The sequence below is a fragment of the Orbicella faveolata genome, unplaced genomic scaffold, assembly GCF_042242905.1.
Source record: "Orbicella faveolata isolate gen_17 unplaced genomic scaffold, um_ofav_v1 contig_34, whole genome shotgun sequence".
Taxonomy (NCBI): domain Eukaryota; kingdom Metazoa; phylum Cnidaria; class Anthozoa; order Scleractinia; family Merulinidae; genus Orbicella; species Orbicella faveolata.
The window spans coordinates 1,550,471-1,564,161 of record NW_028301563.1 but is presented as its reverse complement, the minus strand read 5'-3'; the positions used below and the strand labels follow the sequence as shown (position 1 = coordinate 1,564,161).

Sequence of the window (13,691 nt, the reverse complement as noted above, 5' to 3'; positions counted from 1 at the left end):
TGTTTTGTGATTGACAAAGATGGCCTGGTTTATCTATAACTAGGACAGAAAATTTCCCCTCATAAGGATTTTATCATCCGCATTTTTCCATCTGCATTTTGTCATCTGCACTTCTCTTTCCGTATTTTATCATCCGCATTTTTCCATCCGCCATCCGTCATTCGCCTTCCAAGATCCGGCCGCCATCCGGTCCTGGTTTTACACAGACCCGCCTGAGTGTTTCCGGAATATCTAACATGGTCAGTAATTTGAGATATGGGTCGAATCTAGGCATGTGTGATATATCCTCCCTGGATCATCCACTTGTGAAGGTGCTGGCATCACTGTATACCTGACTGCTTCTGGGATATATAACATGATCAGTAACCATATGAGGAAGTAGCAGATCCCATTAAAATAGTGCTCAATACACATATAGTGTAGAGCTGAGTATATGAGTAATAACGAAGAGGCAAGATTTGCTGTTACTCCGAGTTTCGTGCTTACGCACTCATCAGACAGTATTTAATGATAAGCATTCCTATCAACTAGATATATATACACGGTATTAAACAATAGGCTAATTGCTGGACTAGTTGCATTACAATAAGTGATAGTTATACTGGAAAACAATAGGTGTGAAGACAGAAATTACGGGGACGAGTATAAACTGCGTGGGTGCAGTACAATATAAAGAAAGTGTCAAGCGTTCTTCAAGTAGAATTTGTTCTCGTGCCGGCATTTAGAAATAAGTTCTGATCTTTTGTTTAGTAGATTGTCGTTGCTATGTTTGATAATCATTAGTTTTTCTGTGAGGCAGAGGTCGCATCGTTTGGAAATGTTGTTGTAGGGTCTTGCACGGCTAATGATTGACCATTTGATGTTGAAGTCTTGTTTTTTGTCGTGTAGTTGCCAGATGTATTTAGAAAGCTCGGTGCTGTTGATGTGTTTTCTGTGCTTAAATGTGGATTTGTGCTGCGAGAATCTCTGTTTGAATGTTCCTTCTGTCAGTCCAATGTAGTTCTTGGTTGTGTTGTTAGTTGTAACTTGTGCGTTGTAGATTACACTGGAAGTCAGGCATTTGTTGTCTAGCGGGCATTGGTCTTTTTTGCGGCAGTTGCATTGCTCTCCGGTGATTGCGTTGGCGTTGTTGTCGGCGTTTGTTATTTTCATGTTGTGTTTGTTGATTACTGTTTTCATGTTGTCCATGCAACTGTAGCTGACTTTGACGTTGTTTTTGTTGAAGAGGCTGTGGTATTTATGTTGGTTCGGAAAGTGCTTAGATATGAGCTTCAGGAATGTTCTACCGATGTTTGTCTTTACGTTTTTACTAAATGGAGGGTTGTACCATATAATGTTTCTTTGTCTGTTGCGTCGGGGGCGTGTTGGTTGATTGTCTTCGTTGTAAATTAGTGTTTCAGAGTATCCGCTGGCTTTCAAAGCAGTTTCGTAGATTGGTTTGGCCTTGTTGAATTCGTGTTCGTTGCATGAGTTGGCGGAAATACGGCGATTGATGGATGCTGGAAGTTGCTTTATTATGTTAGGTGGGTGGTTAGACTTTGTGTTGATGTACTGCGGCTCGTCGTTAGGCTTTCTGTAGGGGCAGTAGGTACCTTTTGTAAGATCGAAGGTGACGTCCAGGTAGTTAACAATTTTCATGTTAGTCTGTATGGTAATGTTAAGTCCATATGTCTTGAAGCGTCTTGTTATGTCCTTCCTTGTACGGTCTGCTTGAGGTCCGGAGATGTTTTTGAAGATGGCAAGTCCGTCGTCTCTGTAAAGCCCGATGTTGTCTATCCCGTATATGTTACACAGGTCGTCGAGAATGAATAAGCCTACGAGCTCGCATACTTCGGCTCCGTCGAAGCTGCCCATAGTAACGTCAAAAGAACTGTTGTTTTTCTTGATCCAGGCGGTGTTACTGTCAAAGAGAAGGGATTTTCTTGAATGCATAATAATATCGATGTCGCGGTCCGTAATGGAAGTGAATTGTTTGGCGAAGTTGATTGCGTCTGTAAGAAGTTTCTCAGTAATGGAAGGGTAGAAGTTCTCAATGTCAAATACGGCGAAGGTATGTTGATCTTTGTGTTGTATAGAGGAGAACCAGTTGATGACGGATGATGAGTTTTTCCATTGGTTAAGGCCAGTCTTCTGTCTCACAGTCGTGTTAATGTTCGCGAGGATTTCTTTACTGATACGTCCAATCTCACTTTTTGCAGGGTTAATGAGTCTACATGTAGGTTTGTTCTGGAAGTTGTCTTTATGGTCTTTGAGTGTTATAAAAGCCTGTCGTTCAGCCATGCGTTCCGCGCGGTCGTCAATGTTCAGATTAGTAGCAATGACTTGAGCTTCTTTGTTAATAGCAGTAATCGTATTAGAATTTGCTTTCTTGTACGTCGATGTGATATTGTCCTTGAGAAGCTTGTCGTGCGAAGCTTTGTCTACTTCGTAGTAGTTGGTTGTTTTGTCAGCAGGTATGAATGTTTTTGTGGAGTTGTTTATTTTCCTAATGTCTTGTTGTAGATGGTCTTGGAAGTCATCTCGTATTTGCCTGAATTCAATGTTCTTGATCATTTCGTACACGTCAGTTTCAAAGTTGTTTAGGTCTTCGTTCTGAGGAGGGCATTTTCTTGATTTAAAACCAAAGTTGTTGTTGTCAATGTTGTCGTCGTCGTTGTTGTGGTCTGTGTTATTCTTATCTTAAGCTTCGCACGACAAGCTTCTCAAGGACAATATCACATCGACGTACAAGAAAGCAAATTCTAATACGATTACTGCTATTAACAAAGAAGCTCAAGTCATTGCTACTAATCTGAACATTGACGACCGCGCGGAACGCATGGCTGAACGACAGGCTTTTATAACACTCAAAGACCATAAAGACAACTTCCAGAACAAACCTACATGTAGACTCATTAACCCTGCAAAAAGTGAGATTGGACGTATCAGTAAAGAAATCCTCGCGAACATTAACACGACTGTGAGACAGAAGACTGGCCTTAACCAATGGAAAAACTCATCATCCGTCATCAACTGGTTCTCCTCTATACAACACAAAGATCAACATACCTTCGCCGTATTTGACATTGAGAACTTCTACCCTTCCATTACTGAGAAACTTCTTACAGACGCAATCAACTTCGCCAAACAATTCACTTCCATTACGGACCGCGACATCGATATTATTATGCATTCAAGAAAATCCCTTCTCTTTGACAGTAACACCGCCTGGATCAAGAAAAACAACAGTTCTTTTGACGTTACTATGGGCAGCTTCGACGGAGCCGAAGTATGCGAGCTCGTAGGCTTATTCATTCTCGACGACCTGTGTAACATATACGGGATAGACAACATCGGGCTTTACAGAGACGACGGACTTGCCATCTTCAAAAACATCTCCGGACCTCAAGCAGACCGTACAAGGAAGGACATAACAAGACGCTTCAAGACATATGGACTTAACATTACCATACAGACTAACATGAAAATTGTTAACTACCTGGACGTCACCTTCGATCTTACAAAAGGTACCTACTGCCCCTACAGAAAGCCTAACGACGAGCCGCAGTACATCAACACAAAGTCTAACCACCCACCTAACATAATAAAGCAACTTCCAGCATCCATCAATCGCCGTATTTCCGCCAACTCATGCAACGAACACGAATTCAACAAGGCCAAACCAATCTACGAAACTGCTTTGAAAGCCAGCGGATACTCTGAAACACTAATTTACAACGAAGACAATCAACCAACACGCCCCCGACGCAACAGACAAAGAAACATTATATGGTACAACCCTCCATTTAGTAAAAACGTAAAGACAAACATCGGTAGAACATTCCTGAAGCTCATATCTAAGCACTTTCCGAACCAACATAAATACCACAGCCTCTTCAACAAAAACAACGTCAAAGTCAGCTACAGTTGCATGGACAACATGAAAACAGTAATCAACAAACACAACATGAAAATAACAAACGCCGACAACAACGCCAACGCAATCACCGGAGAGCAATGCAACTGCCGCAAAAAAGACCAATGCCCGCTAGACAACAAATGCCTGACTTCCAGTGTAATCTACAACGCACAAGTTACAACTAACAACACAACCAAGAACTACATTGGACTGACAGAAGGAACATTCAAACAGAGATTCTCGCAGCACAAATCCACATTTAAGCACAGAAAACACATCAACAGCACCGAGCTTTCTAAATACATCTGGCAACTACACGACAAAAAACAAGACTTCAACATCAAATGGTCAATCATTAGCCGTGCAAGACCCTACAACAACATTTCCAAACGATGCGACCTCTGCCTCACAGAAAAACTAATGATTATCAAACATAGCAACGACAATCTACTAAACAAAAGATCAGAACTTATTTCTAAATGCCGGCACGAGAACAAATTCTACTTGAAGAACGCTTGACACTTTCTTTATATTGTACTGCACCCACGCAGTTTATACTCGTCCCCGTAATTTCTGTCTTCACACCTATTGTTTTCCAGTATAACTATCACTTATTGTAATGCAACTAGTCCAGCAATTAGCCTATTGTTTAATACCGTGTATATATATCTAGTTGATAGGAATGCTTATCATTAAATACTGTCTGATGAGTGCGTAAGCATGAAACTCGGAGTAACAGCAAATCTTGCCTCTTCGTTATTACTCATATAACATGATCAGTATGAATTTTGGTATGCGCGTCGATTCTAAGCATGTGTTATATATCCTCTCTCGTTCATTCAGGTCGAGGTCCTGGCATCACTGTATGCTGGAGCGCTTCTGGGATATACAATATGATCAGTATGATTTTTTAGATGTACATCTAATCTGGGCATGTGTGATATATCCTCCCTGGTTCATCCAGGGTGAGGTCCTGGTATCACTGTATACCTGAGTGTTTCTGGGATATACAACCTGATCAGTATGATTTTTTTAGATGTGCGTCTAACCTGGGCATGTGTTATATATCCTTTCTAGTTCATCCAGGTTGAGGTCCTAGCTGGCATTACTGTATGCCTGAGTGCTTCTGGGATATCTAACATGATCAGTATTTTGAGATGAGTGTGAAATCTAGGCATGTCTCATATCCCTTCCGATTCATCCAGGTTTTTAACTGCCTCAGATTTGCCATCGAGTGTGGGACCCAGATGCCTTGACAAGCGTTTCTTATAGACCACTGTCTCAAATCCTGGGATTTGAAATTCCTTAACTCGGAGACTCCTCAGACAGACATTAATTGGAAATTTGTAGCTGAAATGTTCTTTGGACATTGGGTGTTGTTTTCCAGTTTTTTGGACTTATTACAGACTGTGAATTGAAAAATCAGTTCCCCAACATATCAACTTCTGCTACACTAAATGCACCTGTAGTAGAACACCAACTCATTTCACCCTGACTTCCTTTATGCTGGACAGTTTTTAAACTTTACCTATCTTGTTTCACTTTTTCTTTGTTTGAGATATCTTTCTTGCAATATTCACCGCAAAGCAAACGGCTGGATTAATCCCCAAGACACTTTCAGGCTCTTTCATTTGAAAATCGTCTATGAAACAAAAAGGGAAAATTATAAAATAATTCAATTTATATTTTGTTGATAACAGCTAAGTGATGTCGGTGAGACTCCCGTCCTCATCATTTTTAGACCGTGCGAGTGCAACTCCGAATTACAGAGCCTGAACTAAATAACAGAACGACAGTGTCGGCAAATCAAGAGCGAAGCGCCGGTCAGCTTGCTTGTTCCTTTGAATTTGCCGTAATAATATTAATTTAGTTTACAGGAGATTTGCCAATCATCAAATGATGTCTAGTAAAATTTAATTATTTTTTGTGTTTTAGTTCTTCGTCATTAAAGAGAAAACGTCAAAATCGTTCTAAAGGAATTACGTCAAAAAGATAGTTTTCGCTAGCCTTCAGTACGATGCTTATACCCTCGCTTGGCGAAATCAACAGCAATTAGGACGCATTTTATTATTCTTTTTTTGTTGTTGTTGTCGTGTCATAATTATTTCGAATAGTAATATAATTATTTCAAATATTTCTTTTCTCTTGATTTCTAACTTATTGATAGTATTTAGTGAACGGGCGGTTAACGTTGCGTCTCAAACTCGAAGTCTCATTTAGTTGATTTTGTACTTATTTACCAAACGCCCGGAAACTTTGAGTTTAAACGACTTTGTTTACTTCCAACTCAGATGCATTTTCTAATTGGACGAGAACGTGTCACGTGTCGTGGGACAAAACTCACTAACTCCCTTAGGCGAACAATATTTCAAACTCCTTAGGGTTTTTGAGTTAGGAGATTTAACAAAACACTTAATGACTGGCCCCAAGGTAAACGGTAAGATTTGTTTCACCCTCGACCCTCGAGGAATTGTAAGGGTCCAATGTAATTAAGGTGGTCCTATGCCTTCAAAATAAATTTAAAATGACAACAACAACAACACCGTGACTTAAAAAATGAGCTTTACCAGGTCACATGCCACGATAGTTAAGGAATAACTAGCCCCAAGAGATTGATAATCTCTTGCTAGCCCCTATGTGTTAAAAAGTGGGGGCGATTATAAGCACGATAACTTACTAATGAATACATATGATCCCTAAATGTTTTCAGCAATATGGAATTAAGTTCATCCTGTAAATAAGCGACTTGCCCAGGAGACAAACCTTAGAAAACAGTGTTTTGAGGCGCTTTTTTCGTGAAAATGAGAAAAAGTGTACTAATATTAACTAATATTAATTATATTAACAATATGTAACAATTCGGTTGAAACCCAATGGAGATATCGTATTTGAAATATCGGTAATTTTGGTGATTTGTCTATTTGGTCTTTTCCAGAAATAGGGCTTTAAAATTTTATATCGGTCACCAAGAACCCAAATTAGCCCTGTGAAAGGGGGGTGGGGGGGGGCGGTGTTGAGGCATGGGGGGAATAAAGGGGGGTATGAAGTATCATTACAATGTAGTGAAATGAATCCATTTTGTAAGTACTTTTGGATTACAAACAACCGTTGCTATGGGCATTGCTATGTTTAAATATAGACTATAAAAACGTAAATCAAGGAGTAATTAAAGCAAACTCGTTCCAAAAGACGTTTCACAAATGGTCAGAGATGTTTAATCTTCATGTTTCCGATTAATGGTTTTTGGAGAGAGATTTATATCTGAAGGTATCAGACAACCTTAAATTCGGTGAACGAAAGAAATGTTTTCAGCACAAGTTTAATAGTTCATATTCGTCTTCTTGGTATTGGACTGGAACTGCCTAGCAGTGGTGGTTCATGAGAAATCATATCATTAAAAAGACATCAATGTCATTTGCATTGGAAAAGACTCCCCGCATTAGCCTCAGTTGCAAGCTTGTTCCAGTCCAATACCGGGAACACAAATATTGTCTATGTTCTCATCAATCGTTCCGCTAGCGACTGCTTTTCAGTTTCTAGGACTATTACTAGAGGCAGTTAATGCTACAAGCCGCCTTTGAAGCTATATGGCAGCTTTCACGTTCTTCTCACCTCGGCTAGCTGGGTAACCCGGGTGGAACCGTTTACATCGCAAAAAGATAGCCTTCCTACAAGGTTCCTTCTGGCATCTAGACAGGACGCCCCGAGAATGCGGACTATTCTGTCTAGATGCAAACGCCTGAATCGTTTTCTTAAAAGTTGAACTTCTCGGGATGTCTTGGTTGGTCGGGTATCTCGTTTAGCCGGGACACCTTCTCTTCATGTAAACGACCTTGGAACTTAGTTATTTGCCAGTAAAGATGATGTTCTAAGAAACCACACAACATGCAGGCTTTAACTGGCAAAACATGTTTCATTTGCTTACCATAAGCTAAATTTGAAGCAAAAATTAGTGTGGCAGTTAAACAGTACAAAAAAAAAGTGTAGAAAGAATACAAATAAATGAAACCAAACATAACAGTAAATATATGCACGCTAATATGAAAGGGATAAATTTAACCTACATTGTGAGGTTTAAGATTTTGGAAACGTTTCAATTACGATCTATGTTCGTTTTAGAATGTAAATAATCAAACTAGTAAGTTTAAACCTACACTAACAGGTTTGCATAAATTTTATGACCTAAGTTTTCTATGACGTCATCTGGTGTTCTAGGTGTTTATCAGACTCCCACCGAACTTGTAGGCGGAATCTAACACTGGAATCTAAAAAAGGGAAAATAAAAGTAGGCTTACTTTGATTACAGAAGAGTAACCCATTCAATCATTCATCTACAAGCGTCCTTAAGAAGCCAAAGTGCGAGAGAAAGGGCCCCCAGAGACATGAAGCAAGGGTACAATATGGAGAACAATTGTCTTATACTTGGTAAGAAAAAAAAGAGAAAAAGTGAAGGGTTCCAGTAGTGGTATTCAAATCAAACCATCATGCAAATAGTTGATTGTCCCCCTGAGTAAGCAGTATAAATTTTGGTCCCTGGCCCATCTTGATTTAGCATCTTAGGGCATTCCAGTGCTACTGTTTAACCCGGCCTACTCGAATAATAAGAACATTGACATCGCACGTGCTAGCTGAGAGCAGTGGAAGGTGACCTTTTTTCTTAACACGGTTATGATGTCGAAGAACCCTGACAATTAAACAATATTTGAAAACAAGTGATTCCCCTGCAATGTCAATACAACACAAATCGATCTTGACGTAGCTTTGGCATGTACCAAATTGACACAATAATTGGCTTTCTTTTGAACACATATTACTTAGAATGACGACGGTCAAACCGAGCTACTTTTAGACCACTGTTTTCAAATAATGCCTAGATGTTTCATTATTTTTATTTCGTATAGGCAAAAATTGGCATCCTTTGTTTTCCCTTACAAGTGCAAAGGTTCAAATCATCCCACTGTTAAGTGCTATCAAGAGAGGATGAAGGATATGATAGTTTATCTCACATATAGGTCTTATTCTCAAGGTAATACCTCTTGAGTTATTATTAGATATGGCATCCATTCGTCCCGCGAATAACATAATGTCAGCGTTGTTTGGTGGACAAAAATTCGTGTAAAGCCGCTTTGGCTGTTTACTACTTCTAGAAACCCTTGGGAATTCTGAAGCCGGAAAAGTTCTATAAATACTTTGACAGGGATAATCTTGCCTGGAATAAGACCCACATGGAGGATTAAGTGTCTTCCCCTTCATGCTCTCTTGGTACAATGTACAATGTACCTTAAATTTAAATTGAATTTGTTATAGCTATTATTGACTATAAAAAATTAGCGAGAAAAAAACGGAACTATACGTTTTAGTGTCATCTTGGCTCCATTATAAAGAATGTAATGGGGCCAAGATGACACCCAAACGTCGTTCCGTTGTTTCGCTCATTTTTATGGTAAACAGGTATTTCCAAATTTAGTCTTAATAGCTCTAATTATTTCTGAAAAAGGCAACAACAACAACAACACGTTAGAGTTCATTAGTGGAAAGCTGCAGTACAATACAAAATCCGTTGGCACCTTGGACAAAACAATCTCTCAAAGAAAAGTCGCATTGCAAAATAATTATATTTCATTCATTATCTTGTTTTTCACAGACCTAGTATTCAACAGACAGAAGTGGATTGGCGCTATATAAATATTTTATTATTATTATTATTATTATTAATATTATTATTATTATTATATTTAAGGAGGCGCTTCTCTCACTCTCCCTGCTTCTCCATGTGAAACATATTTCGACATTCATATTAAGAATTATTCACAATCACTAATACCGTGCTTTGAATAAAAGCGCTTTTCACTTGACTGGTGGGGTTGTGATGCCATTTCACCCACGATTTTTTTTTTTTTTTTTTTTTGCTTTAAACAACGGTCTTTTAATAAATTCACGATTCACGTATGTATTTCAGGTGCTTTCTATCTTGTATCACGAATACGAAAGCAGTTTGCAGCAGCTTTAGCTCTGAATTACTAAGCTTTGCCACTGGTTTAAAACTCTTGCGCCACTTTCCAAAAAAAAGGCCATGGCGATTCGCTAATAGACTTTTTCCCGAGCGTTGTCTGAGCTACATTTATTTAGTTCGAGTCTTGATTGGTAAGCTGGATTGTTTAGGATTGGATTGTTTTATGTGGGTGATTACTTTGGTTTGGGTTTTTTGGCAGCTCAACTGAAAAGCGCTATATCATGTAGCAACAGGCTTGTATACCAAAACCAATCATACCTGTCAGTTTTGTTGCGTTGTGTACTGTCCCTCTTCATATGACGGCGGGGGCAAATCAATATGCTGAGGTTGGTGACCCGAGGCCATGGCTTCGTACGGAACTACTTGGACCAACTGCAGTTGATTCCCATCAGCTCCAGAAACAGGTACCAGGACTATTTGTAGTTGACCTTTCTGTACCCCTGGCGTGACATTTTGGAGTGCAACCATGCAATCGCCCGATTGCATCGGAACGGCTACAGGAACACCACCAGGTCCCTGAGTCATAATGTGACGAGAACTGGTAGTGTACATTACTTGCCCCTTAGAAAGAAAAACAGCAAATAAAATAAAATTAGGCAGGATATTTATGACGCCAATGTAAAAATAGATTTAAATAAACATTCTCTTGGGTGCGTGGCATTCATTCTGCATTAAATTCTTACCCAGTGTCTTTATAAATGATTTATATAAGTAAGGTCTATCACTGAGGGACTCAATGGGGTTAACCATTAGCGTAAAACGGGCCCAAAACCGCAGGCGTTTGGCGTTAAATTGGAAAATTTTAACCAGTAGCCTTAAAAAATGTTAACCTAAAAGAGGTTTTAGCCACGAAAGTGACAGTCTTAAGATCTCTCGTCGAGAAATTTTGTGAGTCTTGTCATACTATAGTAGTATTGGAGCCTTGTTACTCTACAATTCTTATAACAATGCCTTTTTTCCATCGTGCAATGGACTAAGTTAGACCTAAGGTGGCTCGAAACAGTTTCCAGGGGTTCAGAGCCACCTTCAATTTTGGAAAATTTAAGGTGGGTCTGAACCCTACCTACAGAATTTTTTTAAAGTTTGCCAAAATTTGCTTACCAAAAGTTGATAATATAAAAAAGTTTCACCATGCCGTTTTTGAATTAGAAGCCCCTAAAGCTGTAATTAAGGGTGTTTTTAGGAGGTCATAGTGTCTGTATGATAACCTATTGTGTCACGAAAATGATAACAACGTGTTCACCAATGATTGGGCTTTTTTTTCATACCATCGTTGTAGTATCAAGTGATAAAGAGTGGTTATAATGACCCATCAAAATTTAAGTGTTGGAAAGTGTTCTGATCACCTTAAATATGTTTTCAGAAATCAAAATATACTTTTCAATTTTAGAAACGATGATAATCAATTTTAACGTTTAAAATAATGGTTTCTAAGATTTCACTTAACCGTATGGGAAGTATGTAACCGTTAACCAAAAAAAGGCCCAGTATTAAGTGTTATAGCCGTAAAATCCACCACCCTCTCTCTCGGATGACTCACCGGATGTGGTGCAGTATCGTAGCAACATGTACAAGGTTTCATCAGACAGAGGCTCACGGCAGCCCAGAGGCCAATGACAAACTCAATGATGCCGAGAATCAAAATGATTACAATGATAGCCCTTGCACGTCTGGGGCCATAGAAAGTACTGGATATGCCGTAGCAGATGATAATTATGCCACCAAGCACAGTAGATGTGATAGAGAAGCCCATAAACACACCAGCCTGGAATTTAAACAAGATCACTGAGTGCAAACCTCAGTTGAAAATGATCATCTTATTTAGTGAATAGTTATCGATCGGTAAGCGGATGCCAAGGTTAGTAATTGTATAAAAGTTTTACTATCGAGCAGCAACGGCTGTTAAATGTCTTCTTGGAACAGTTTTCCTTCCTTGCATACGGCCGGTGCCTCTTAAATATAAATTGACCAATCAGCATTCAGTAGGCGAAAAAAAACAGTATTGCGTCCTAAACGGAAGCTCTCAAAACCTAAAAGTTTATGACCAAAACACTCTAACGTCAAAATTTCCCCAATTAAGCTAGTTTTAGGAAAAGTAAAAAATCTTACTTCGGTCGTTATTTTTTCAATCATGATGTTTCAGAAATTAAACATTTTCACATTTAATTAAAGTTGTTAACGTGGCTGACAACTATTTCCAGCCGTTTCTAACAGTTATACTTGGACGCATCGGTAAAACAAGTCTTTATCAACTTATGTAACAATATTGGTAACACATAAATGCTAAATCACTGGCGAAGAAGTTGTGGTCATCTTCATGGCGTAGTAGATCCAATTCCTTTTCATTTAAAATAGTCACTTTTCGAGTAGATAGATGCATGGATGGAAACTTTATTTAAGTGTCAATGCCTTGTAGCCTTGTAGCTTGGGAAATTCCCATACTAAATTGGGAACAAAAAATTAATGTGCGAAATAAGAACTAATTTGAAAAAAATACAAATAAATACAAAAGTAATAAAAACGACTTTCGTCTTCCAAAGTTTCACTTACAAAAGCATTTCGTGAAGTACTTGGTTCTTTGCGTGTGCCAGCGATTCCCAGACCACCTGTGATCAGCATCTGAAATATAACACGGCCATCATATTAACCAGATAAACGGTAAAGAGTATAATTTTCTTCGCTCGTTTAATCAGCTAACTTTCGCTTTAAGCATTAAGGCTAATATTAGTTCTGTTAACGGATATATCTATGAATGAAAGCATTAAAATCAAACAGCACGTTGAAACCTTGTAGTTTGATCTCGATGTGTTGCTTATATTCCCCGGTAAATCTTCAAAAAAAGTAATAGAGTTTGAACACTATAGCTTGAATTCAATTAAAGTGAGAAAAGTTTGAAACCACCCCACCCCATCTTTCCCAGGGGGTCTTGGTAGTGCGCGTTACAGACAGTGAACACCGCCGCTATATCGGTGATTTTGTCTATCTGCACAGAAAGCTATTTAGGTACACAAGATATTGATCGGGCGGAAGAGCACTCTGCAATTTAGCTGAGAGCTATGTCACGGCCTGTGCTTCTCGGCCAACGTTTTCCAAACAATCTACGTTAGGAGACCGTCGCTCGATTACGTGCAGTAAACATCTTTTAGGCAGCGTCTACACTACGCCGGAAAATTTTTCTACAATTAAACTTACCGTCCACACTAATCAGTCACGAAAACGGAGCTTTAGGAAGACACTCTTCAAACCGCTTGAATTTGAAAATGCAGGCTTTTCGTTTCAGTTTCATGTGGACTGAAAACATTATGAAAACGGAGCGTTTCGAAAACGATGTGGCGACGATAATCATTTGATGTTTTGCTCAGTCATAAATACAAAATGGCCGGTGACTGTTGCGTTTTTAATTCCTCCCGTGTGGTGTGGACGGAAAACGTTCGTAGTCAAATTCCTCCGTCCTAGTGACGTGTGGAAAGGGCCTTACAGAACCCTTTGGTTAGAATGTTTACGAAAAAGACAGATCTGCAATTGAAATTTTATCTCTTTATCATGACGTCTACATATTTTCGCGTCCTTGAGTGCAAAAACAAAAATCAACATTCGACGAACTGCAAATTCTACTCACCCATATACCGGTCCAAATCCCCATACCTATAACACCGGTCCATGTTCCCACGATACGGTCTGCAATGCCGAAACAGACGAGTAGAAACCCGACCATGATATGGACAAAGGCAAGAATCCTAGCTTTCTCGGTGTACTTCGCTAAATTGTCCGCCATTTTGC

General features: G+C 39.2%; 1 protein-coding gene across 2 annotated transcripts; it reads right to left on the bottom strand.

Moving 5' to 3' along the window:
• Positions 1–7,090: 7,090 nt before the first annotated feature.
• Positions 7,091–13,691, bottom strand: LOC110058784 (uncharacterized). Of its 2 annotated transcripts, XM_089272080.1 has the most exons (5): positions 13,531–13,691; positions 12,462–12,530; positions 11,452–11,676; positions 10,170–10,472; positions 7,091–8,163 (listed from the first exon to the last, which is right to left on the bottom strand). In XM_089272080.1, the coding sequence occupies exons 1-4, from the start codon at positions 13,684–13,686 to the stop codon at positions 10,173–10,175; spliced, it is 750 nt and encodes a 249-aa protein (XP_089128206.1). In that variant the 5' UTR covers positions 13,687–13,691; the 3' UTR covers positions 7,091–8,163; positions 10,170–10,172. The 2 variants fall into 2 exon arrangements, with proteins under 2 accessions (XP_089128206.1, XP_089128207.1); XM_089272081.1 differs by lacking the exons at positions 7,091–8,163; positions 10,170–10,472 and having other exon boundaries at positions 11,287–11,676.

Coding starts and splice junctions, on each gene's coding strand:
- LOC110058784 (XM_089272080.1), bottom strand. CDS start 13,686: ATGGCGGACAATTTAGCGAAGTACACCGAGAAAGCTAGGATTCTTGCC. Junction 12,531..13,530: donor GGATTTGGACCGGTATATGG/GTGAGTAGAATT, acceptor GTTATATTTCAG/ATGCTGATCACAGGTGGTCT. Junction 10,473..11,451: donor ACGATACTGCACCACATCCG/GTGAGTCATCCG, acceptor TTTCTTTCTAAG/GGGCAAGTAATGTACACTAC.